The 25746-nt window shown below is 46.0% G+C and overlaps 3 protein-coding genes and 1 long non-coding RNA gene across 5 annotated transcripts; 2 read left to right on the top strand and 2 right to left on the bottom strand.

The window, feature by feature from the left end:
* The first annotated feature begins 317 nt into the window (after window positions 1–317).
* LOC4337218 (WUSCHEL-related homeobox 4-like) lies at window positions 318–1670 on the top strand. Its single transcript, NM_001419905.1, has 3 exons — window positions 318–723; window positions 802–1083; window positions 1175–1670. The coding sequence occupies exons 1-3, from the start codon at window positions 478–480 to the stop codon at window positions 1355–1357; spliced, it is 711 nt and encodes a 236-aa protein (NP_001406834.1). The 5' UTR covers window positions 318–477; the 3' UTR covers window positions 1358–1670.
* An 8476-nt stretch (window positions 1671–10146) lies between these two features.
* Window positions 10147–16933, top strand: LOC107280524 (uncharacterized). The gene is made up of 4 exons (XR_001545005.3): window positions 10147–10380; window positions 14246–15050; window positions 15125–15243; window positions 16590–16933. It is a non-coding gene; the product is annotated as an uncharacterized lncRNA (long non-coding RNA).
* On the bottom strand, window positions 10596–14469 carry LOC4337217 (filament-like plant protein 7). Its single transcript, XM_015778455.3, has 5 exons — window positions 14329–14469; window positions 14107–14239; window positions 11967–13926; window positions 11831–11891; window positions 10596–11353 (listed from the first exon to the last, which is right to left on the bottom strand). The coding sequence occupies exons 1-5, from the start codon at window positions 14419–14421 to the stop codon at window positions 10850–10852; spliced, it is 2751 nt and encodes a 916-aa protein (XP_015633941.1). The 5' UTR covers window positions 14422–14469; the 3' UTR covers window positions 10596–10849.
* Window positions 16934–21637: 4704 nt separating the features above from the next.
* LOC9269072 (AP2-like ethylene-responsive transcription factor TOE3) lies at window positions 21638–25387 on the bottom strand. Of its 2 annotated transcripts, none has more exons than NM_001424282.1 (10): window positions 24654–25365; window positions 24324–24349; window positions 24136–24166; window positions 23930–24017; window positions 23668–23813; window positions 23524–23568; window positions 23286–23377; window positions 22987–23186; window positions 22808–22891; window positions 21638–22692 (listed from the first exon to the last, which is right to left on the bottom strand). In NM_001424282.1, the coding sequence occupies exons 1-10, from the start codon at window positions 25037–25039 to the stop codon at window positions 22411–22413; spliced, it is 1380 nt and encodes a 459-aa protein (NP_001411211.1). In that variant the 5' UTR covers window positions 25040–25365; the 3' UTR covers window positions 21638–22410. The 2 variants fall into 2 exon arrangements, with proteins under 2 accessions (NP_001411211.1, XP_015636848.1); XM_015781362.3 differs by having other exon boundaries at window positions 21723–22692; window positions 22987–23189; window positions 24654–25387.
* Between the last annotated feature and the right edge of the window lie 359 nt (window positions 25388–25746).

Below are 25746 nucleotides of genomic sequence, written 5' to 3'. Positions count from 1 at the left end.
AATTCGATTGGTATTCACAAATCACACATTCACGCTTGCTTTAAAAGGCATTGTAAAGGAAGATTAGTTTTCCCATATATTTCTTGTCAGTCGTCGTCATGAATTTCGACAGGAAAGGTGAAACAGGGGAGCTTTAGCTCCATGCGAGGGAGAATTTTTACCTTTATTACAGCTCCCGCTTTTTCGTGAATTTGATGATTACGATTTTACGAATGCTGACGCCTTTCATCACCAATCTACACATTCCCTGTCGCCCCCATGAAAGGGCACGCCTTTAATTCTCGACTGTTACCTCGATATCTCACACAAAACACACTCAAACCCTCGCTGCCTAGCTTTATCGCCTTCTCCCCGTATAAAAACACGCCAAGATCACGCTTGCTCGCTTAGCCCTAGCTACAACAATCTAATCTATCTCTGCTTCCAATTCCCATACAAAGCTAGAGCTAACTCTGAGTTAAACTGCGACATTACACAATGAGGCTTCACCATCTGCATGTGGCCTACCTGGATCACAAAGCGTCGTCGTCCTCGTCGTCTCCGGCGCCACCATCCATCTCCCCGTCGTCGATCCCCGGATCGGCCGCCTTCCCTGCTTTCTCCTTCAAATGCCTCCGCCCGCTCGCGCCCAAGATCTCGCTGCCGGAGCCGAGGAAGATGATCGCGCCGCCGGACTTCGTCGTCCCTCGCGCCAGAAACGCTTCCAAGCTGCTCAACTACACTGTTAGACACATCAAACCCTACTTGTTCTTGATCGATCGATCGATCAGGTTCATGATCGTGTATATATTTGGTTTGCAGGTGCAGGTGCCGGCGGCGGGGACGACGAGGTGGAACCCGTCGGCGGAGCAGATAAAGGTGCTGGAGATGCTGTACCGCGGCGGGATGCGGACGCCGAACTCCGTCCAGATCGAGCGGATCACGGAGGAGCTCGGCAAGTACGGCCGGATCGAGGGCAAGAACGTCTTCTACTGGTTCCAGAATCACAAGGCCCGCGAGCGCCAGAAGCAGAAGCGCGCCGCCCTCCTCACCCTCAGCACGCTCGACCCTTCCTTGCTGCCCGCTACCGCTAACGAAACCAAAGTAATTAATCAGCAAATTAACCGAATTTTAATAATCCATGAATCTGTAGACATTTCTGCCCGGCTAATAGACATTTTTTGCGTGTATATAGGAGGCACCGGAGAAGAAGGAGAAGGACGTGGAAGATGGATTGGCGAGCTGCAAGCGGCGGTGCAAGGCGTGGGGTGACGGCGCCGGCGATGGAGACGCGGTGGTGGCGACGGAGGCGGCCGGCGGCTGCACCGACGAAGTGACCCTGGAGCTCTTCCCGTTGCATCCCCAGGGAAAAGCTTAATTAGCTGCATGTGCATATATGTATACTCCGTCGATCGTCTGTCACGCATGGTATCATCATGGATTGGCCGGGTTGATGTTGATTGTGGAAATTAAATTCCCTCGTCTTTGCGTGTGCATTGTGTTGTAGTTGGTCGATCGTGTGTTTGGATTGCTTTGAACATATAATGCATTGTGTTGTGGCCGGGTGCTTGATCGGAAGAATATAATCAGTAGTTCCAAACTGGAATTAGCAGTTGCTCATATACATGCATGAATGGTGTAGAGATCACGCAACTATATATGCAAGGTTTGGATATGCTAATTAGGGCTTACACACGCGCATGCATTTCACCACCGGTTATTGATATACGTACTTATCATATATTCACATGTGTATGACATCATCCAGGCATGTAAGGGTGATTGCTATTTTTAAAAGGTCAAAGACACAAACAATTAAGTACATGTTCATATATCAACAAGTCACGTCAATCTCATAACATTATTTCATACTCCCTCCATTTTTTTAAATATGGCGTCGTTGATTTTTGGACATACATGTTTGACCATTTATCTTTATGTGTAGATACGAAAAACACAAGTTATGCGTGTACCTTCAATGGAAAAAATAAAATAAATAATAGTTGTGTTTTTTAATAATATGAATGATCAAACATATATCTCAAAATAAACAATATCATACATTAAAAACTAATTGAAATACTAGTTAGCGTACTTGGAGATTATTGATGCCCCCGCCTCCCCTTTTTTACTTAATGGGAAATAAAAGGTGCATGTATTATCCATCGGGTTTAGTAGTCCTTTTTTTATGGAATATCCATGCTAGCACAAATCTTAATGCAAATCAGACGATGGAAAAATCAAGTTTTTTTCTAACGGAAAACTTGTCGACGTTTTATTAAGCAAAATTGTTATCCAAAAATTAAGGAAAACGGCATGTGTCTTTGTTAATTTATTACGCTATATGATGGACATATATATATATATATATATATATATATATATATATATATATATATATATATATATATATATATATATATATATATATATATATATATATATATATATATATATATATATATATATATATATATATATATATATATATATATATATCAAGCATACTATTTCTTATGCAAAACCAATTAATATTGGTATTGAGATAAACTAACTAGTATCTAGGAACAAATATATAGTAAAAAAACAATATTTTTTTCAACATATCACTGATCCCTCGATAACAAAAACATATAATTCTGGTCACGCGGCGGTTAAACAGTTTTTATTATTTAAAAACACATATTCGTTCTTTTTGTTTTAGTATGAGGATCGCCTTTTCAGATAATTTTTTGATATATGAAAAATCATCAAGTAGATCTGTCTGTAAAAATATTTACATAAATTTGATTTTATAGAGTCTTATGGATATATTTCAACTTAATATATTAGTGATTTTTTTGAGAATAATATATTAGTGATTTTAAGTGAATTAAAATAGCATATATCATAGTTAATGTTTTTCTATGAATACATCACTCGAAAACAGGTAATGGTTAAAGATGTGCAGAGTTTACAGTTTTGCATGCAGTGGAGTAGCAAGTAAAAATGACTAATACAATAAAGTCATCAGGTGAATAATTTAACAATATCGTGGACATAGATTGAGATCATGACATCGGAGACTTTTAGGGGGACCCGTGAATCTGTAAAGTTCGGCACATTAGGTTTTCATTATGATTCTTAATTAAGCTCTGTTAACACGTGGAAGGAAGCGCGTGTAATCCGGCCGCGTGTAAGCGTGTTTGTGATATTGAACAGCTGAACACTCGACAGCTAAGCAGGTCTGGCCACTTTGTTTGGTTTTACATAAGTATGTCGGCTTAATCAAGGTATAGTTGAATCCATAATACAGTGTTTTGCAGGTAATTAATCCATTTCATAAGGGAAAAACCAGTACGTAGTACGCAATACAAAGTACTTTCTGATAGAATCGTAAAGTGAGAAGTTCAGGGCCTGACATATTTTGCACACTGCAAAATCATTTCTATGCTTGTAGCCTACGCATGTTTCAGGCTTTATGAGCCAATTATACCATGGCCTGAGCAGCCCTTCGACTCCAGCTTTATACACTCCTCGTCCCCTCCTTTAAACATCTAGAGTGACATCATACTCATAATTGCGTAAAACATGCTTCCTATGACAATAATTTAGAGTGTGTCAGAGCTTGTATGGCACTGTTGCTGCGTACTACTCCTAAAGACATACTGAATGAAGTTCTGTAGGAGTATATATATCAACAAAGACGTACTGAATGAAGTTCTGTAGGAGTATATCACTGTAACTAATCCTTATGTACAGATAATGTGGTTTAAACAATTGGCAACAATTTTCTTGACTGCAGGAGATGGACACATTGACCAACCTAAATTTCTATGTATATATACAAAAGTGATTTCATCCCTTAAGAGAATATCCATTGGTTTATTACATATCATCTAATAGTCAATTGATTGTTCTTAAAAAATAATATTAAAAAAATAATAATACAGATTAATATGAAATATATCACTCCACGAATATGCCAGTTCAAAATTAACTTCTACATGTTGTAATAAAATAATAAATATAATTGTAAATGTGCGTTAATTATTTTCAGTATAATTTGTCCTTTTGTTGCAAGTTGTAGAAATTGGATTTAGCCTTGCATATCTGTGGAGTGTTTTATTTTATATTAATTTATATTGTTAATTTTTTAATTATTTAGTTGATATGAAAAAAAAGATATCCTCTTAAGAGATGAAAATCCATACTCGTGTATATATTAGTAATATTTTATAATGCACGCAGTCGCCGCATTCATCCGGGTGGTCAAAGGGTGAGTCTGACAGAAGTATACATACCCTGTGTTTGTGTTTGTACCACTGAGATTGAGGGCTGCAAAACCTGCAAACTCGCAAGTTGTACTTTGTCACATGCACGTACGGTACGGCCGCGCTATCAGCTACACGCGGAACGCGTTGCTTATAGATAAACAGTTGCCCTTGCTTAGGCAAACAGTTTCCTCTGCTCTGATGTTGTGCTCTTTGAACAACAAAATACCCAGAAAAAAAGGGGCGGAAAAGCGACCGATCTCAGGGGCCGGACGGCGCGCGGTGTGGATCGTCCACGCGCGCTCGTGGGCAGAATTTCTCTCAACGAACGGGAGATCAGATGTACGGTGGCGCCTACGAGCGAACGAACGAAAGGTGTGAGAAAGACACGCGCGTGAGGCCAAGGCATTGCACGCCGCCTGATGAGAAAATCAAAAGACGATCCCGCGCAGCTGCCTAGCAGCAGTAGCAGTAGCAGAGCAGGGGAGGCAAAGGCTTCAGCGAGTCGCAGCGTATGCACCGCATGGCGTCATTGGCCCCCGCCCGCCTGTGCGGTGTGCGCCCGGGCCGGGGCGGCGGCCGTGTCCAGTCACCGGAGCGCGCGGGGGCCGCGCCGTGATCAGCCAGCCGCGGTGTGGGGGTGGGGGAGAGAGTATGGTGCATGCGAATGCGGTGCACTACCGCTTTTGTCGCTCTTTTCCGAGACTCCCACAGTGGGCAGCGTGGCCGGCTTTCCTTTCTCTTCGTCAAAGCAGAGGAGAGGCAGGCAGGGGCTGGCCGGCCGGCTCGGGGCGCATGGACGTGCGCTTGGAAAACGACGACGATGGCGACGACGATGATGCAGGTGGTGGCGCCCATGCATGCGATGCATATGGGCCGTGTCGCACAGGAGCGGCAGGTCCCGTCCTGTCGTGTACCGCCGCTCTGGCTCTCGCTTGCGCAGGGGCCCCTCGCTGCTGAAGTAACCTTTTTACTGTGCAGAGAATGTAGCCTGTAGCCTGTAGGTAGGTCGGCTTGGGTCCTTGATGTGTGATGAAATGGGGTTCGTCCATGCTTCTGTACTACAAAGTTCTTTTGTGTGGGAGCAACTCTCGTTATATCGGAGCAGTATCGTTGATATTTTCTCCGAGTATTATTTGTGTTCCATTCCATCTGAGTAATGCAGAGGCATATCACGGTTCACCGTTCACGAGTATCTCAAACGCATCGACGATTGCTAATTAGCACAGCTATGTTGCCAACGGATACTTCTTTCCTCTTGAATCAGGGGTAGGAAAAAAATAATACTCCTTTTCCCACTTATTCTAAAGACAAGACGAATTCACGAACTCAAAATGTAATCATTGTTATACGATGTGGTATATTGATATGAATATGCTCCGTGTCTTGCTACAGGATAGGACCAGCTTATATAGCCTCCAGCTCTACATATGAAGCTAAAAACATACCCAATGACACACGAGAAGTTACTATAATGTGCCCTAAAATAGTTAAGAACATAGATATGTGCTTGAGTGGTCCCTAAGACTATTGGCATAGTTTGTAGAAGTGGTTGAAGCAACCCCCGTGACATCTTCTTAAGGAATATTTCTCGTTCGCTGGTGTAATCATCAAGTTTCCTTTCCCCCTTATCGAATAGCATGTTTCTCTTGCAATGTGCTCGAACACTATTCTCCTGGCTGGCCAACCTTTGCATCTGATGACATGAACGCCTCCTATTCACCTATCATGAAGGCTCGAGAAGTATTTGCCTTGGATTAAAACATAACATGTGGGTGTTAGAAACCGTATTTCGGTCCAATAGGAGATGCGATGTTTAGCCCCCTGCTACAACACATAAGAAACTTTCAACTTAAATTATACGAAACTTTCTCAAAACTTCTATATTGCATTTAAAATTTTAACCAAGAATCATAAAATTGGCATTTAAAAATATGTGCCAAGAATGCAGCTACGCTACCATAATACTACATCCGTTTCAGGTTATAAAACGTTTTGACTTTGTTAAAGTTAGCTTCAAGTTTAACTAAGTTTATAGAAAAAATAACAACATTTTCAACCCAAGACAAATTTATTATGAAAATATATTCAATTACTGAGTTAATGAAACTAATTTGGTATTATAAATATTACTATATTAGTCCATAAACTTAGTCGAAATTGAAGTAGTTTGACTTTGACCAAAGTTAAAACGTCTTATAACCTGAAACGGATGAAATATTTTCTATTGTCCATGTTACGACCGTTTCTCCTCAGTTTTTGCACGCACATTTCCCGAACTGCTAAACATTATGTTTTTAAAAATTTTATTTTATAAAAAGTTGTTTGAAAATATCATATCAATTGATTTTTAAAGTTTATTTAACTAATGCTTAATTAATTACGTGTCAATTCATTGTTCCGTTTTCCTTGTATATGGGAGAATTTCCCAACTTCAACCAATGAACAGGCCTAAATACTAGTAACAATTTTGCATCGCAGTGCCATTTTTTGAAGGGAACTTAGCTATCACCTCGCACTTTAAACTAGGTCAAATCTTGGCCAGTATTGAACTTTGAACTTGATTCATAGTTAGGCCCAGTATCAAACCGTTGTCGGCCCGAGCTCTCTGTTCAGACCGTGCGAAGCAGAAGGAATCAAACCGGCCTCCACGGCCCAACCACGCTTTCTCCCCTCCGCAAGTCCGCAACAGATTCATCGAATTTTTTTCGTTTTCAGATTTTTTTTTAATATTTACAGAAATAATCTATCGGTAAAAAAAATTGCAAAAATAGACCCTGCCGCTCCAATGGTGAGCGGCAAGTTGACGTGGCAGACGGTGGGTCGACCGCGCCGTCTGTCGCCGTCGGCCAAAATTGCGATTAGGCCGGGAAGGGGCTAATTACAATTTTGGCCGCCCATAAAAAGCTTGCGGCTGTACTTTTTGCATCTGGGTCCCTTGCCGCCCTCTACTGGGGCGGCAAGGGACCCAGATGTAAAAAAGTACGGCCAAAAGATTTTTCTATGTTACGTTAATAATAAATAAAGAAGTATTTATTGGTAAAACTTGTTAATATTGTTATAAAAATGTATTGAAGTTGGTTGTTGCGCAATTTCATATGTTAAGTGAGGTATTATTTTGTACCTTATTCGACGTATTAGTACTCGGATAATTAATATAGGCCTATCGCAGTCTCGGTCGTAGAAACATTATATGGACTTAAACAAGGAGAATTATGTAACATGAAGAAATAGTAGTACAATTTGAACATGATACAACTATTTCCATTGCGGTTACATAGATGATATTAGATTCGAACTAGGAGGGAGGTAGTGCAATAGTTGAACACAACGACGATGTAGTAATGGGACAAGGAAGCATGACAGTAGAAATTTCAATATGCCAAGTTGTCCGATAATAGCTAACCCCTACGTGAGGATCTCTCTCCTCTCTCAAACCGCGCTTTAGTAACCCTGTATTGCTCTGGTAGTTCAAGCTGCACAACACGGCTAGGTGGAGTTAGAACCCTTCTGGTGTCTATCCATTCTCTGTATTAACATCTCCTTAGTGGTTCCTGGGAGGAAAGAATAGATGTAAAGCGAGCAAAGTTAGTAAATGTTGTGACAAAATAAGGATTCATGTAATCAAAATATTCTTACCATGAAATCATCGTCAAGAATATTTGAACAAACAAAGAATCTTCGACCCAATGTTGTAGGATTTATGGAACGAAGAACCTGACAACGATCACCACACCTGCATCTTGGACGGGCTTCCCATGGAGGGAGTGCCGTAGTTAGCACCCGCCAGTCGCTCTGTTGTTCACGACATTGTCGTTCATAAGCCGCTTTTCTCTGTAAGTATTGCTCAGTACTTTCGGATGCGAAATACCAACGACCTTCTTGTAAACAAGTGGTTAGGTCGAGAACGGGATTTTCTGTATCGACCCACTCGATGTATGCGCAAGCCGTAGTGCGGGTCTGCCGAATAGAGTAGTGTTACGAAGAATAAAATACCTCACGATCATAGTTAGGGCACCTAAAAAAGCGCCTTCCTCGAATATCAGGATTCCTCGAAGCCATTAGTTGGCATCGATCACCGCATCGGCAGAGAGGACGCTGGCACCAAGGTGGTAGTAGGTATACATAAGGATCGCTACGCCAGTTTGGATTCTCAACACCCCGGCATCTAGCCATTGACGAAAGCCGGTAGGATTTGTAATGAAGCAAGTGGGGAAGGGAGTACTGAATGTAACTGAGTTCTGAAAGATTGTGAGCCCTCACTCGTTAAGGCGACTTATATAGGCGCAAAAAATCGAGTGATACCCCTGACATGTGAACGTGGTGGGGTATGGTGGGTACGCCTGATTGGCGCCGAAAGTTACAGCCTGATCGGCGCCGAAAGTTACATTGGTCGTATGCGCCAAATGGCGGGCAAATACTCGTATCGCACGCGAATAAAGGAGGCTGCATCGGTGCGGCAGAAAGTAATCGTGCATGCGCCGAAAGGTATCGTGCACATATAACAACAATGACATGGCCTGTGGAACATCGAGCTCTAGTGCAAGGTACCCAACAACACAGGTTTGAGATACTATGTCAAGATAAGGCAGGCAGGGGTATCTACCGCAAGAGAGTGAAGCAGGAGTGTGTTCTCAAAGCCGACGACACATGTCATTGCTCTTGTGCAAAGCCGACGGCACATGACATTGGCTTACACAAGACTTTCGTCAATGGCTTACACAAGAGGGTATCTAGAAGCCGGCACATGTCACATTCAGTACTCCCTTCCCCACTTGCTTCATTACAAATCCTACCTGCTTTCGTCAATGGCTAGACGCCGGGGTGTCGAGGATCCAAACTGGCGTAGCGATCCTTGTGTATACCTACTACCACCTTGGTGCCAGCGTCCTCTCTGCCTATACGGTGATCGATGCCAACTAATGGCTTCGAGGAATCCTGATATTCAAGGAAGGCGCTTTTTTAGGTGCCCTAACTATGACCGTGAGGTATTTTATTATCTGCATATGCTTATTCATTCCGTATGGGCAATCGCTTTATTCTTCGTAACACTACTCTATTCAGCAAACCCGCACTACGGCTTGCGCATACATCGAGTGGGTCGATACAGAAAATCCCGTTCTCGACCTAACCACTTGTTTACAAGAAGGTCGATGGTATTTCGCATCCGAAAGTACTGAGCAATACTTACAGAGAAAAGCGGCTTATGAACGACAATATCGTGAACAACAGAGCGACTGGCGGGTGCTACCTACGGCACTCCCTCCATGGGAAGCCCGTCCAAGATATCTACAATGATCCGGCGTCTAGCCATTGACGAAAGTCTTGTGTAAGCCAATGCAACGGTAATGTATTGATTCCAAACTAGCAGATCTGCGTAGTTACCGATATCTACAATACGCACTTCTAGATTAGTACAACTAAAACCCTAAAAATATAATGCATTTATTCAAACAAATTTTTAAAAAATACACACTATTTAACTCAATAGTCACATATAGGATCTATGAATATTACCTGAAATCGGCGTCTGAATCCGGCAGGGCTTCGCCCCTTCTTCTCTTCTCCTCCCCTCTCTTCTTTTTTTTTCACTGGATTTGAGGGGGGAGGAATGATGGCTGGGGGCTAGGCGGCAGGCCTTTTATAGGCAGCGAGGCCTGCCGCCCGGCCAGAGGGCGGCAAGGGGCCGCCTGCAAAATGGCCGGCCCCGACTGGCTTTTTTGCATTCGGGCCCCTGGCGGCAAGGGTTTTCCTGCAAAAAAAACCCTACCTCCGTCACCGCCCGTTCCTCTCCCGTTTGCCACGTCAGCTTGCCGCCCTAGAGGTGTGCGGCAGGGTCTATTTTTGTAATTTTTTTTGCCGATAGATTATTTCTGTAAATATTTAAAAAAAATCTAAAAACGAAAAAAATTCCAGATTCATCGAGCGCCCCTGCTGAGGCGCCGACCACCGCCGCCCAAACCCTTCCCTCCCAAACCGATCCCCTCCGCCGCCTGCGCCCCGCCCCTCTCGCCCGCACGAAATCCCGGCCGGCGCCCGACCACCGCGGAATCACGCGCGCGCGACTGCCGACGACCCAGGAGAGTCTCCCCCCGCGCTCGTCCGCGTCCGCGACACCGAGCACACGATCAAGATGAGAGGTCACTAGGTCAGTCTCTGAAACCCTGAATTTCTCTCCCCGTATCGGTGCAGAACTTTTCAAAATCCTCCAAAACTAGGGCAATGCTGCTACTGCTGATCCTCCTCTGGGTGGGATCCCACTGCAGAAACGCCAGGATAGGCATAAAAACACGCGCCGATAAACCAGCCGTCTTCCAGAGATCTATCATAACTAGAATTAGAGTTTTCTGTTCACTTGCACGGTAAACCAAAGCAGAGATAGATTCATAAGCTCAAGCAACAGTGTAATGGTTGCGGAAACATTGCAAATCACGCTAATACATACCGCATGTTACATATACATTGCACTGTTCTTAGTTCTTACTACCAACGTGATCAAAACGACACAGCTCAAGTGCCAATCGGCCACACTTAATTTACACCTGAAGAGGGCAATCCATCATCCACGGCCACACTTAATTTACACCGGAGAAGGGGCAATCTATCATCCATGGAGGCTAAGCAGTCGCAACGACATTTGGCCTGGTCATGGCTTCCTTTCTCCTTCCTGCCAGAATCCTTTTCAGCAAGTTGGTGTTCCCCTTCTGCTTGCTCGGCATAAGTGCTACTACCTTGAGAGCAGCCTCATCCTTGCAAGTTCCATTCACATCGTAGGGCCTCATTGGTGGTGCCACCGGCATTGGGTGGGAACTGCATGTTACTGAATCATCGCCTCCGTTGTCGACAGAGCAACTTCTTTCATGCCGCGATCTTAGTTCCGCGCATATGATCTCCTTGGTTTTGGGGGAGCTGAGGTAATCGAATCCTCCATCATCCATGGCTAGCATCTCGTTTAGCGACTGAGACCGGGGTTTTCGCTCAGACTGAATTTTTGTATGAACCACTTTGTCGAAAAGGATCGCATCCTTTGGAGATGCAAGTGCTTTCAGTTGCTTTCCCAGGTTTAGGATTGTCTCCTGACACTCGATAAGCTTCTCTGATGCTGTTGAGATCTCCAGCCGCTGTAGACACAATGGGGAAAGTTGATTGAGTTGTAAAAAAATATATATAATAAAGGTAATACTTTTTCGCCGGGCTCATAAAAGTATTACCCCCAAAAAAACCAGACAAAATAAAAAAAAAGACAGATAACAGAAACAGAGTGAATGGGTAATAAAAAAAATTGTAGCACTACTAAATGGTAATAAATTTATATCACGTCCTATTCAACTTGACTCAAAATTAAAGAAACAAAAAACATATTAAGCAAGACTGACTGCTCTTTATTTGAGCTTGCCTGCAATTTGTATTACAAGAACAAAAGCAATGCTATATATTACAGACAGGATTATCATCGGTGGAGCAAATTACTTGCAGATACAAAGCACAAATATGTAACACATTCTCCAAATGAAATACCTAATACATTGCAAAGTACAAAGGCAAGTTCCAGAATAACAAACTAACAAAGTCAAGAAGTAAAATAATGTGGATCTTACCATCTGTACATGCTGATCTTCATTCCTAGAAACACATTTTGGACCTTCTTTAGCAGGGAAACTGTTTAGAAATAACTGCATTAGGCATAATACTATGAAGGCTAAATGATGAAAAATAAATAACTGAAAGAATTACCGTTCTAGCTGAAGCTTGGATTCAAGAGAAGACACTCCGTGTTGATTGCCCTTGTTTATGTCAGAGTTGGATGGTTTCCCAAGTTCATTGATTGTGGATTCACCATCGACACCATGTGCCATCATTTTTCCTGTTTCTTTCAATGCATTAAGCTCTGCTCGCAGGCTTGAAGCTTTTCCTTCTGATTCCTCACATTTAGAGACTGGTATTTTATTCCTGAAAATTTCTGAGTCATCATCAGCTTTATATCCAATATCCATTAAGCTTGATACAGATACTATCGCCATCTGCATCTTGTTAGGCGTCCTGGGTTCACACATGCCATCTGTTGTTTGGATTCCGGTGTGCTTAATTACTGGAACAACTTCTAGTCCGGAACTGCTATTTATCTCCAAGTTCTTTATGATAGTCTCCCTCATGTCTGATACATCTTGGAGTGAAAAGCAGTGGCTGATTATCCAGTCTAGTGTGATATTGATTTCAAGCACAAATCTTTCAACATCTGTACTCCCATACAAAAGCTCGTTACACCCAAGGACGAAATTTTGTAGTACAGAAGTAAGTTCAGACGTTTTCCACAGGAATGCACGTGCAACGTAGCCAGTCAATGTGTTAGAGCGGTCGCCCTCACTGCCACCAGAGAGCACAACAGTGCTACTATAATCTTTTGATGATCTCTGGACAACACCCTCAATAAGTTCTATCAACTTCAGGACTGCCTTCTCAATCTTGTGCTGACGGAGTTGGTCAGATGTTTCAATAGGACCATCAACTGTTACTAGCTCTTTCCCTGATGATTCTCTAGACTCCCTCCTTGAATCATACGATTCTGTAGGTTTCGCATCACATGCCAATGCTAACTTTTCTATCTCTTCAAAGTCGTCCATGAAACTCAAGTCTGATACTCCGGTACTCTTACAAGAGGGTGTAGTCAGCTTCCCCTTCTTGAAGTGTTCCAGTTCAGAAATCAAGGCAGACGCCCATGAGCTTGAACAGCTGACATTATCTTCATTGCAACCGTCCTCGGAGATTGATGATAGAGGGTTCTCGACCACTGTAGGACTGCATTTTACTAAATCTGTTGCAACCCGACCTCTTGATAACTCCTCAAGCTGAGCTTCAACTTGGGAAAGTTTAGAGGTTGTGCGAGCAAGCATGGTCCGCGAATACTGGAGCTCACCATCCTTACTAGAAAGAGATTCCTTCATAGTCTTATTTTCGTCTTCCATCGCATGCAGCCTTGCAAGCAATGAAGAACTTTCATGTGATGCATCATAGGAGTTCTGCACTAGATTGCCTGAGTTGAATGATGTTGTAGAATTGAACCTTCTCGTCCTTGTTATTACTGCATTGTTACCCAGTGTTTCAACTTCATTTCTCATTTTAGCAATGGCAGCAGGGCCTGGTAGCCTTTTACGTACCATTGAACGCAATCTCTGGCATTCTGCTTCAAGTTTTGTAATCTTTTTTACATTCTCAAGATGTTGTTTATGTGCAGCATCAGCAGATTTCAGGTTAAATTTCCTTTCCTCACTTCGAATATCAAGTTGCTTCTGCAGCATGCAAACCTCATATCTAAGAGAAGAATTCAATTTGTCCGCTGACTCTAGTTTTACCTCAAGGTTCTTGAAATTTGACTCTATCACACCCTTTGCTTCAGTTAACTCTGAGATCATTTTCTCTTTCATTGAGAGCATTTCAGAAAGTTTCCTATTCTCGGCATCCAAGCTAGCAATTATGTTTATTTTCTCTACTACATCTCCTTCCAGCCTCTCAACTTTAACTTGCTCATGAGAAATCAGTTTAGCAGTGTCCTTTATCAATAACTCCCTCTCTACCATGGCAACATTTAGAGCCTCATCAAGATGGCAAATCCTTTGCTCAATTGCGGCTTTCTGATCTAGAGTATCATCAAGTTGTGTCTTAATAGCTATTGCTTCACCTTCAGCTTTCTCCCAACCTAGAATAGTTGTAAACCAATAACATGAATTGCAGAAAAAAAGAATTGCAGAACTTTAATTGCCATTGTATCTGCATACTTGCAGCTGTCCATTTCTCTTCTAGGATGGAAAAATCATGTGCTTAACTAGTTTTGAAACAAGAACATGTATCAGTTAGCGAAAAGTGAATGGAGTTTTACCTAATATTGCTTCTTCTGCCACTTTTGCTTGCTTAGCTAAAATAGCATCCTTCTCCACGCATTCAGCTTGAGCAAATGAAATCTGTTCATTTAAGCATTGCAAGGATCTCTCTAACCGTGCAATCTTCTCTTTCTGCAGGGAAGGAAAAGTTGAAAATCCAGATAGGAACATATCATAATTCATAAGGCTTCTTAATAATGTTAAAGAGATAAGTGATGTACCTCCTGTTCCCTCTCTGATATATTGGCTTTGTTCTTCGTTGAAATTGTCCTTTCTGAGGATTTTTTTCTCCAAAGCCATGTTTTATTATCCATTAGTGAGATGCTAAATATCTATCAATATTCAACGCCGTTCTAAACTCCCTAGAAATTAATAAGAAATATAAATGTTAGTAAGATATATTCCCACCAAATTGTACAAAAGGTGGATACAGACAGAACATTTCCTTGGGTGCTATTCTATTAAGAAACTGAAATTGTGTGTATCAAGTCATCTTTGCAAAACTATCCCAAGCTAACATAATCTGAAAGCAAGTTGTATTTTATCCCAGTTAAATTCATATAATTATATCGTATACACGTTAGTTTTTTATTCCATGAGACAAGGTTGAAAAATACAAGAATTTGGACTCGTGGACTAAAACAAAGAAATCCCTTTGAACACTTTCTAAGCTTAATAAAAACTTTGGCTGGCGTATGCCAGCTCAGCAAGTATTTTGTTAACCAATGATTGTTCAGAAGTAAAGTACTGTTAATTATCTGCCATGTTAATAGAAATTGACCACTATCTAATCTACTATTCATGATTAATAAGTTTCTTCATCAGCTAACCATAATATCATTTTCCTTTCAATGCAGAAAGCGATGCTCAGCTCAGAAAAGAAAGTAAAGGATATAGTGAAGCTTGTTCTGTTCCACTCTCTTTGTACCTACCACTTCAAAAGGTAAAGTTTTTGGCAAAATACAGCTATAGAGTTTCTTAAAACAAATTTTAACAGAATTGCCCGTCAACTTTTAGCTTCTGTGTCAGCTCCAATAGTGGAAGCCCATTGACATTGAACCTATCACTTTGATCCAGAAGCGTCACCAACCGATGCAATTAAAACCAGCCGGTACAAAGGCATTTATGTGACTCAGGTACGTCCTCTCAGAAGTCAAAAGAACTGAAGTACTTAAACACCTCTAAAAACGAAATGCTTCTTCTTTGTCTCGACAATCTTTAGGGCCTACTATTTTGATGGCATTTACTATTTTGGACAACTCGAATATAGTAGTAAACCTTAAAACCTCTGAACGAAGTTTTATTGCTAACTGGAGTGAGGCCCAACCTCACAATATCTATTTAGACAGTATTTATGCAAATTGATTGCATCTAAATCTAGACAAATATACAATTCACAAGGAGGGCAAGAGAAGAAGATGAGAGAAAAGAAAGATGCAGAAACAAGCAGTCAGAGCTCAGAAGTCTAACTCTAAACCCACTAGAAATATTAACTCAAAATAAGCTTCCTTCTGCGCAGCAGGAAGTGAAAATGGTACATCAGCTAGAACTGATGGCGAAAACCCCAAAAGGGCTCCACGGTGAAACAAGAAGACAGGATCCCTAAGAGCACCAGCAGTTTAGCAAGAGCGGCTTCTGCAATCGGCATGCATGTTAGTGTAGTTAAGCAATTAAGCCAAAAACATCACCATCTAACTAGCTCCAAACCCATTAGGTCCTTAGCCCAAGCTCTAGATTTCCCCATCGTTTTCCCAGCCAGCAAACAAAGAAGAAGATGGAGTGTGCTCACACCGCGCATTGACAAAGGATCCAAAAGGGCAAGAGTAAAATAGAAGGAAGCAAGATTTTCAAGAACTCAAGAAAAGGCACTAGTAGCCAGTAGCCAGTGAGGTGAGGTGAGTGAGCTGAACTGAACTGACCTCCAGTGACAACAGGTGGTGGCTCTGCTGCAGCTCACCAAGAATGAACTGCCGCTGCCTCACTGTGAGCCTGTGACGGCATCCTATGGAGGAGGGAGATGAAGACAAGGACACAAAGGTGGATGGAAGGGAGAAAAAGGTGACACGGGTATAAGAACAAAGCGATCGTTCAGCTTTTCCCGTGGGGCAACCGCTGGGGTCTCACTCCGTAATTTTTTTCTTAGTAGATCCTTGCAATGACACATGTACCAGCGGATACTGATGCTGCGTATTGGCTCACTGGCCTGTGGACCCGGGGCTCAAATTTAGCCCTTTCTCGGATTTTAGCTATCCGTATGCGCGGTGAATCCTGTGATGCTGTGATGAAAAGTCGATTTAGCTCGAGAGTGTTTGCCTAAGTTTGGGGCTTTTAAGTGTCGGCGGTGCCGTTGGACAAGAGTAGAATGGAGTGCAATAGCAGCATTGCACTCCCCATTAAATTACTGCTCCTGTTGTCCCCATAAGTACAGGAGTATCTTGTGATTCCAGCAAGTTATGACAATAATTACCTGTTTTTTGTCCAGGAGAGTTCATTGCCAGCTTGCCACAGTACAAAATGATTTTCGTGAGCACATTCATCAATAGTGTAGAGAAGGGATCAGTGATGACAGAAGAATACTAGTTGTTGGCACATATAGTACTACCGCTACTACAATGGTTTACTTAGTGATTAATTACATGGATATTGGATAACTAACCTGAGAGTGGATAGGACCTGCAGCAGTGGCCCATAAGGAGGGCGTGCATCAGTGGCATCGACCACCGTCAGCTTAGAACGTTTGTGAGGTTTACCCACCTAAATGATTGGCACTTATCACATGTATTAATGGTTTGATGCATGAATCAAGGGACAGCGGATTGAAAGTACGGACAACTTGTTTGTGCTACTTACGTTGGAAGTGTACACCTCAAGCTAGTGTGACATCGGTTCATCAATCCATCTGTCGGGCTGTCTTGCGCACCACCAGGAGGAAAGATTGCCAGCTATGTTCCTAAAGCGACACATATATTTGCTGCACGATAAATTTAGCGTCATATACCAGTCAGTGGCATCAATCTTAATTCACAGTCCACAAGCCAACAGATCTGTGAAATGGATCGGTCAGTGTCTCAGTGGCTGATTACTTCAACGATTAGCTCCACGCAGATGCAGTCAAACGCTAATTTGACAATCTGCTGTAACGGTCGTTGGACAGATCGCAGAGGTGACAAGTGGGGTTCCATGCAGCGCAGTGCAGTACCACGGACAAGCCTTTTCTCTGAAGCAAAATATGAAGAAAAGTAACCCGTTGAGAAGAGAAGAAGAATTTACTTCGAGTAAAAGGCTGAGCTGAACATCCAGGTCCAGTCCATGCAGGCTGGCCCGGTGCCAATCTGCTGGACCACCAGCCCATAGCCAAACCAAGCTAAGTAGACTTTTGGGTCCACCGGTCCATCCCGCCGCATCCGTGGAGTCACGTGTCCTCATCGCTCGCCCCATGCTGCAATTGCGGCCCTGTCCCGGGTTTGATGGGCCAATCGCGCGGGCGCGCATGGGCAAAACAGCCTCGCCGACCGCCGCGTCGCGCGTTGCGGGTGGGCTCCGTGCCCGTGCCGCCGCGACGACGATCTCCTCGGTGGCGGCGTCTCCGCCTGTCGTACGCGTGATGCCGCGCGCGCCGAGCCGAACAAGTAAACAACCGATCGGTCCGCATCACCCGCCGTCGATCGGTGAGACGGTGAGTACGTAATCCAAGTGATGCACGGGCCGTATGCACGCGTGCTGTGCCGGTCATATGTATACGCCCCAGAAAAATGATTTCATCCGTAAAGCGGCGGCGGCGGCGGCGGCTTGGAACGACACACGTCCCATTCTTGCGTCATTACAATCGGTGTGTTGATTATGCCGTCGGCTTCACAGCTCACACAAGTCGCCCATGTACGCCTCAGGGTCATCTCACGCGCACTTGTGCCCGTGCTAAAGACAAGTTCTTCGATCGTCGGTGGTGCCAAAGTCTAAGCTTGCACGACGGTTCTACAGGAGATTAGTGCCGCCCGGCCGGCCTGGAACCACAATTTCAAGGGGGCTTGCTCGGACAATTATACTTGGCATTATTGATTATGGCTCAAGAGTACTATACATCATATAGATACGGCGTCATAACAGGTCATTGGATGGAAACGAATTAGGCATGCGGGTACAGCGTGTGTACTTCCTCCACTATCCGTGAAGTGGAAGTCAATTTCTGCAAGATTTCCATTTACCTATAGCTAGGTAGCACTACTAACTACTCCAGTACAGCAAGCCGTCCTAAACTCGTATCAAAACGTCCAAACTTCAGCTGATTTTCGTGGAAATTCTGCTTCATCAGCAGTTCCGTTTTAACCCCTGCTCGTCGACTGCCTGCCGGGCCAAGCAAGCAACACCAATTCGATCGAGGCAACACACAACACGACACGAGACGGTGGCGCGTGGCGGGCGATGGGCGATAGACGGATGGGAAGAGCATCGGAGCGCATGCTAGGTCGTAGCCAGTGAGACAACGCGACGCGCGAGAGAGGTGGTGGTGGTGGCGTCCGTGCGGAGCCAGTCTCACGTCGCCATCGCGCACTGGCGCCAGATCTGGACCGGACGGGCGGGGGCGCGGCAGAAAAAAAAGAATACGATATACAATGCGACCAATCGATCGATCGGGAGCGGCTTTTGCTGGTGAATAGCTGCGCGTCGGTGCCCACTTTCCCTTTGGGGAAGGTCGGGGCAGGCCGTGAACAGGACCGACGACGCGAGCCACCGACCGACCGGCCGTCCTTCCTTCCCTTCCTTCCTCCTCTCTCCTTCCCTCCAGGGAAATCCACCACTACTACTCCCGACTATTCTACCGGCAAAAAGTGAATCTAGCTAGTAGTGGTACCTAAGCTACCGGCCGTGGCTGCATGTATTGGCCTAGATAGCTAGCTGCAATGTAGCGATGAGCCGATGCGTGTAACGCTGCCCTGTGCGTGCGTGCGTGCGTGCGTGCTTCCCGGTCTCCGCACCTTTGTGCTTACCTTTTTCCTTCGTCCATGTAGCACGCACGTCGACCCGTCGTTGCATGCTGGTCTCGTGCGTGTGCTTCAGCAGCTGACGTACGAGTCGATCGATCAGCTCCGCGCTCGCTTGATATTTCCGGTGGCCGGCACGCTGGGGCCCTACGTTGCACAGTTCCACGCAGCAGGGGATGCCGAGAGCGCCCGGGCCGTCGAGTGGAAGCATCGATCATGCGGCCCGAGGGGGGCATTTTTGCCGGGGAGAGGAGGGCCTGCAGCCGCGCGCGCACAGTGCGCGCACTCGCAGCTGCTCATGTCTCGCTACTCGCTAGCGACGCCCCGCGCGCGCGTCGTGGGGTCTCACGCTCGTACGTACGCGCTCGCGCGCGCGCGCCATCGGGTGGTTTCAGCTAGTTTCGTCCCGTGAAACCGAGTACGGCCGCCCGCGCCGAGACCCCACGCGGCCACGCCTTGCCGGCCGAGACGTATCCATTGTGGCACTTATCCATTTACTCGATCGACCGTGCAAGGAAACCACTTGCAACGGCCATTGATGAAGAGAGATTTAGTTGCCTGTATGGTATGCATGCCGTTTTTTGTCATGAGCTTAGTGAGGATAAGCTCATGGATCATGTGGGCCTAAATGTGATATAGTACAGGAGTTTCTTCGCGGGTATATCAAGAGTTCAATACCATTTGCGCAGATTATTTCTTGTAGCCACACATATTAATTGAGAGCCTGCATGATGCATATGCCATCGATCGTTTTCTAGCTGCATGCAGACCCAGGTCCGCGAGTCGCAAGGGGACAAGAGGAAAATTTTCTTTCCCCCTGCTATTGCACAACAGTTATAGTGGCTAGTAGAAATGCATAGAACGCATGTGCATGGCACCCTCGCGAGCTGGCCCCTAGCAAAGCTTACACAAGAAAAGCTACAAGACACTTGCGAACAAGTCACGACGACTAGTCCTGATTGTTGCTTCGGTTAGACGTACTACGTCCCTACTTACTAAGAATGATGCTGAACACGCAGCCAATTAATCCTGCCTTGTCCTTGTCATATATCTGATGCTAGCAACCGGCTGAACCACCGCTCGATCGCATTGCATTTTTTTTCATAGATTGCCACAAACATGCACACGGCACGGAAACTCAAGGGATCCATCAGGAGGCACCCCTGTTCATCAATACACACAAGCGAAATCTAGAACGAACACCAAAACGATTTCTGACAAGCTCTTTCCCTGCCCATCCACTGCGAACGATAAAAACCAGGACCAAGTCCTGAACGAGGAACAGGTGGACGAAGTGAGGTGAAAGTGACCAAGCGTCTGATGACTGATGAGATCTGGTGCTAGCAATAAGAGCAAGTTCAATAGTATAGCCAACTACTAGCTCCAATTCATCTATAGCTAATTTAATAGCTCATTCATATAATAGTTACATACTACACTATTAATACCTAGTCCCACCTATCATAGACACACTGTGTCTTGGAGTCCGTGCTACAGCTGGCTACAAATCTGTAGCCCGCTGCTCTTCTCTCTCCTAATTTATCTCCTTAAAATATGTTTGCAGCTGGCTTATAGTCTGCTATTGTACCTGCTCTAATGGCCACAGGGAGACTGAAAACGGCCAATGCGCTCGCCTGGTTGGTTGCCGGTGAGAGGCAGCTAAGGTAAAGCTTAGCTCCAGGGGGCGAACTGATTCGGAGAGCCGAGGAGAGCGACACGGCATCGGATGAGACCACATTAACTTGTTTTTTACCGCGAGAGGTTGGCTCTCATGGTCATGGCCCAGCCAGTGGCTGGCCCAGCTCGCTTTTGTGAACCAGTCGCATACATACACATGCTTGCCTTGCTTGATGCCCGGTTGCTGCTGATGCTACCCTGCACTGCACTGCACTTCACTTCACTCTCTCTCATCTCGCCCCACACACATTCAATTATTGCAATGCCCAAATTAGAAACAAGGAATCCCCTTTCTCTAGCAAAATGTTACGCCCACTTGCATCTATGCCCCGGCACTATTCTCTTCTCTTCTTTTTCAGGGAGGTGCATAGGCAACACATTTTAAAGCATCTCCAAGGATATAAAAAAGCGAGCGGAAAAGAGATACATGCATCTGCTTATTCCTCTTTTTCTCTTTTCTATTCGGGAAATCTCATGATAACATTTTTGTTTTCGCAACAAGCAACAGCAACCTAAAGATCCGTACCTTATCAAATGATCAAGCACAACCGTACGTGGTGGGTCTATATACATTGATTCATTTTTTTTTCTTTTTGGAAGATTGCTATTTAATCACGCTTTGAATTCAATTCCAACAAGTCCAGATGACTGTTGGTTGTCTACTTGTCTTCGAGATGTTAGATATGTGTGCAAGTAACCCAACACTATGAAATTAAGAGATTATTAGGAAGATTCTGCAAGGAACAGTTCGATTTTTCTTTTCTTGCATTGCAGATAGGGCCCACATATCTGATTCCTGTTGGTATAGGATACCAAACGCAGTCGTATGTCTTTTTTAATTTAGAAGACCAAGCACCATAAAACATCTCTTCTTAGAGGGAGAAAAGAAAGAACATTACTTTAGTACCAACATCTAGAAGGACGAATACTTCTATATGCTCCACATCTCGGCAGTTACGTTTCTTGGAAAGCAAAGAGCCAAAGCTTAAATAGTTGACATATATGTTAATCTGATCGTCTCTTTTGATGATGATAGATTACATGACAGTAGTAGTAGCGTAAAGCTAGCACTCCGTAGGATTTATAAAGCGATGAATAGTAGTAGAAACCGTGGGTGTTTAAGGATGCTTACTAGAGGGCAAGTGTTGTCGGCCAAGCGGAGGTGCATGGAGCAAATTTTCCCGAATCATGGTCATCATGCAGTGAATGATGCAACATGAGACCGAACAAAATGAGCTGTGATGTTGACACCCAGAGTCATCGTTGTTGGCCATGGTGAAAGAAAAGAAGGAAAGAAAGCGAGCGAAACGGCAAAAGATAGATACTCCTACACTGCTTGAGGCGACGCTTGGCCAATCTCTCTCGCCTTCTAGGGAGCTCCTCATTTACATGCCCACTTGTGTCCCATTCATGATCAGATCCATCTCCATCTCGCTCGCCCAATCAAGAAACAGAGAAGAAGAAAGAGAGAAGAAAAAAGGTAGAGCAAAAGAATAGCATCCAGCTCTTGTTCTTGCTGGTAAATCTGCATTGAGTTTTTCCCTGCGTCAGTGACACACACCTCTCTCTCTCCATCGATCTTTGCCATGATCGATCGACGAGGAGACGATGAATGCAGCGATCTTGAATTTTAAATCTTTGATCATCTTAGGTGGGCCGGGTCAGGGAATGGAACCCGTTCTTCTGCAGCCAGGTTGAGGCTTGCGTCGCAATGTAGGGAGGGAATCGTGATGATGCTGCAGCTGCTGTAGCGGTTGCGGCGGCCGCGGCGTTGGTCGGCGGCGGCGGCGGGTGCGGCGGGTGCGGCCAGCTCATGCCGCCGGCGTTGCCCCACCCCTGCTGCTGCTGGGGAGGCCAGTGCCCGGCCATGCCTGCGCCGATCGTCAGTGACAGGCCTCCCGCTGTCCCCGGATCACCATTGCTCAAGAACTAGCAGCACAGACATCAAGAATTCATCAGCTCACGGATACCGGTGAAACCAAACGCGAGAAATTCAGCAGCAAATGGAGCGAAGTGGAGTGGAGTTGTATAGTGAGCTACCCACTTGGTGATGATGCCTGGGACTGAATGGCAGGTGGGTGACCTGCAGGACCGGAGGCATCTGGGGATGGTTCGAGTTCTGGTCGAACTAGACAAGAAAACGAGGAATTTTTAAGCCTTTTTATTACGTGATGAGAAGACAATCGGCTGATGCGGAAAGCAAAGTCCCCATTCTTTTTTTACCTTAGCTTTGGTGCTCCTCGCCGCCGCCGTTTGCCAGTCAAGGTCGAACGCCATAGGGACGCGCTGGTCGGAGCCCGCGCCACCGCCACCGCCGCCGGTGATCTCGTCGTCCCCGCCACCGTCAACGTTGCCCCTCTTGGAGCCCGCCGAGCTCCCAAGCGAGAGGTCCAGGTTGTGCTCGGCGGCATCACCCGTGGCCGCTGCTGCAAAACAGTGACAGATTTTGTCCGGATGAGCAGTCACAACTCACAAACGAACAGCCTAGCCATGAGCAGTAAGCGCACACATGACACACCCACCCGGCGGCTCGAACTCCCCGGCGTAAATGCTTGGATCGAAGTTCGTCACCGCATCCTTGCCATTGCACTTGATGGCAGCGCGGTCGTACGCCCTGTGGCCAAGAGACAAGAAACATCAATCACCATCACCGCTCGCCCATCTAACCCAGAAGCGTAAACTCGCAAACGGCGCAGCAGCCACACTCGACATTCAACAACAATGGCCGCGCGCGCGCACAGTGCGGCCCAATAATTTTACCTGGCAGCTTCCTCCTCGGTGTCGAACAGCCCCAAGTAGACGTACCTGCAGTGCACCAAAAACCCACAAGATGATTTACGGGAGATTGCCCAAGAACGAACGATCGAACGAAAGAGGAAGAAACGGTGATCGATTAGGACATACTTCTTGCCGAGGAATTGGCCCATCCGAGCCTCCCATCTCCCGCACTTGTGGAGCGTCACGCCCCTGTACTTGGAGCTTCCCCGGGGGAACCCCGTGCTCTGCCGCCGGAGCACGTGGACGAACTCCTCCTTGGTCAGGTTGCTCATCTGCAATGATCCCGTTAATCTTGCAGCTACAGTAATAGTAGTATGATCTAACGAAACCGTGGCGACTCATGAAAAGAAAGGAAAGTTCAGGTAATAATAATCGATCGCGCTCTCACCTGCTTCAGGTCATCCTCGTAATCCTCCAAGCTGAAATTGATGTCGGCCTCCACGCCGCGGAACTTGATCGCCGCCCGATCGTACGCCCTGCGATTGGGAAATGAACATAACAAAAAAGATTAGAATTTTGACAGCGCCGGATTCGATTGGGCGAGCAGGGAATAGAAGTCAGCGATTGGAAGACGAGGAATTGAGTCCAACTTACCGAGCCGCCGCATGAGCAGTGTCAAATCCGCCTGCAAATTCAGTCGTCACAAAGGCAGCCATTGTGAGGAATCGAAACCGCGCCCATAGAGAAAAAACGGCTCCAATTGGCGAGCCAATCGTGGAGGCCGCTTGTAGCAGTTCCCAAGTATGGGGGGTATGGACAAGATGGACATGAATGAAACTTACCCAAATAGACCTGCTTGCCACAATCCCTGCATTGCACAAAAGGATGAGAGGAGAGAGAGAAGACAAGAAGATGGTGAGTGATGAGAGAAGAGAAGAGAGAGAGAGAGAGAGAGAGAGAGAGGAGAGAGTATGGCAAGAATAACTTGATAAGATGTTGCTATGAAAGGTAAAAGGAGCAGAAGCAAGAAATGCCCAAAACAAGACGAATCCAATACCAAACCCGTCCATGCTGCTCTTCTTTTGCTCCCCTTTGCCTCTCTCTCTCTCCTTCTTCCTCCGTTGAGCTCTCGAAAATGGAAAGAACGAGCAGGAGGAGACGAGGATGCTTACCATATGTGCGATTCCCATCGCCCGGTGCGGCGGTAGAACGTGACGCCGCGGTACTGCGAGCTGCGCGACCGCGGCCCGCGCCGGCTCTTCTTGGACACCGCCGCCGACGCCGCCGGCCCCGTTGCAGCGACCGGCGGGGCGGCTCCGGCCAGGCGGAGCCACCCGGCGCGCGCGTTCCCGGGGGCGGGGTCGCCGCCGCCGCCCGGGACGGCCGGAGGGAAGAACTGGCGCGTGACGACAACCACAGCGGCCGAGTCGTCGTCGGCGTCGTCGGGTATCTCGACGACGGCGGCGGCCGAGGACGAGGAGGCGCCGGAGTCGTCGGCGGACGGCGACAGCGGCGGCGGCGCGGCCTCGGCCGCCGGCGAGTCATTGAGGTCCCACATGGCGTCGCCCTTCCCCCTTCGGTGAGATGCCTCTGCCTCGCCTCCTCCGTCCTCCCCCTTGTTGGGTCTTGGACTCTTGGCACTGCAGGAGATAGAAAGAAAGAAAGGAAGAGAAGAGAGAGCAAGGAGAAGCAGAGAAAAGAAAGAGAGGGTAGCAGCAGCTGTTGCCTTGTTGGGCTATGCAAGTACTTTCTCTTTTGCCTATCTATCTCGTTGGCAAAGCCGCTGCTAACCTAGGAGGAGAGCAGAGGACGCGAAAAGCAGGGGAGGTTGTGGGTGTGGCCTTGCTGCTGCTGCTGCGCATTGCGCCCGAGCGATTGGGGGGAGATGGAATGGAGAGAACGTAGTAAAGGGGGAATCGTGGTGGACGCGCGGTTATAAAAGCGCGGCGTCATCGCGTGTTTCTCCGTAAGCAGAGGGGCAAAAAATTACACATGTTTTTAGTAGCAAACCTTAGCCGACCGAACGGGGGACCCTGATCGGGGGAGGGGGGCGGCCGTGGGTTTTCGCGCTTGGATTCGATTCGATTGCTTGTCTTCTCGCGTCTTCTCCTTTTGGTGGCGGCACGAGGGGGGGAGGGGCCGCCCTTGCCCTTATCTTGGTCTGCACTGCACTACACTACACTGCAGCCAGGGAGGGACGGGGCCTTTGCTTTGCTTCTTCGCTTTACCGTTCGTCCGTCCTAGCTTTGGGTCTGTGGGCGCCCG

The sequence above is a fragment of the Oryza sativa genome, chromosome 4, assembly GCF_034140825.1.
Source record: "Oryza sativa Japonica Group chromosome 4, ASM3414082v1".
Lineage (NCBI taxonomy): Eukaryota > Viridiplantae > Streptophyta > Magnoliopsida > Poales > Poaceae > Oryza > Oryza sativa.
Note: the sequence above shows the minus strand (reverse complement) of the source record. Positions and strands in the feature narration are given on the sequence as shown.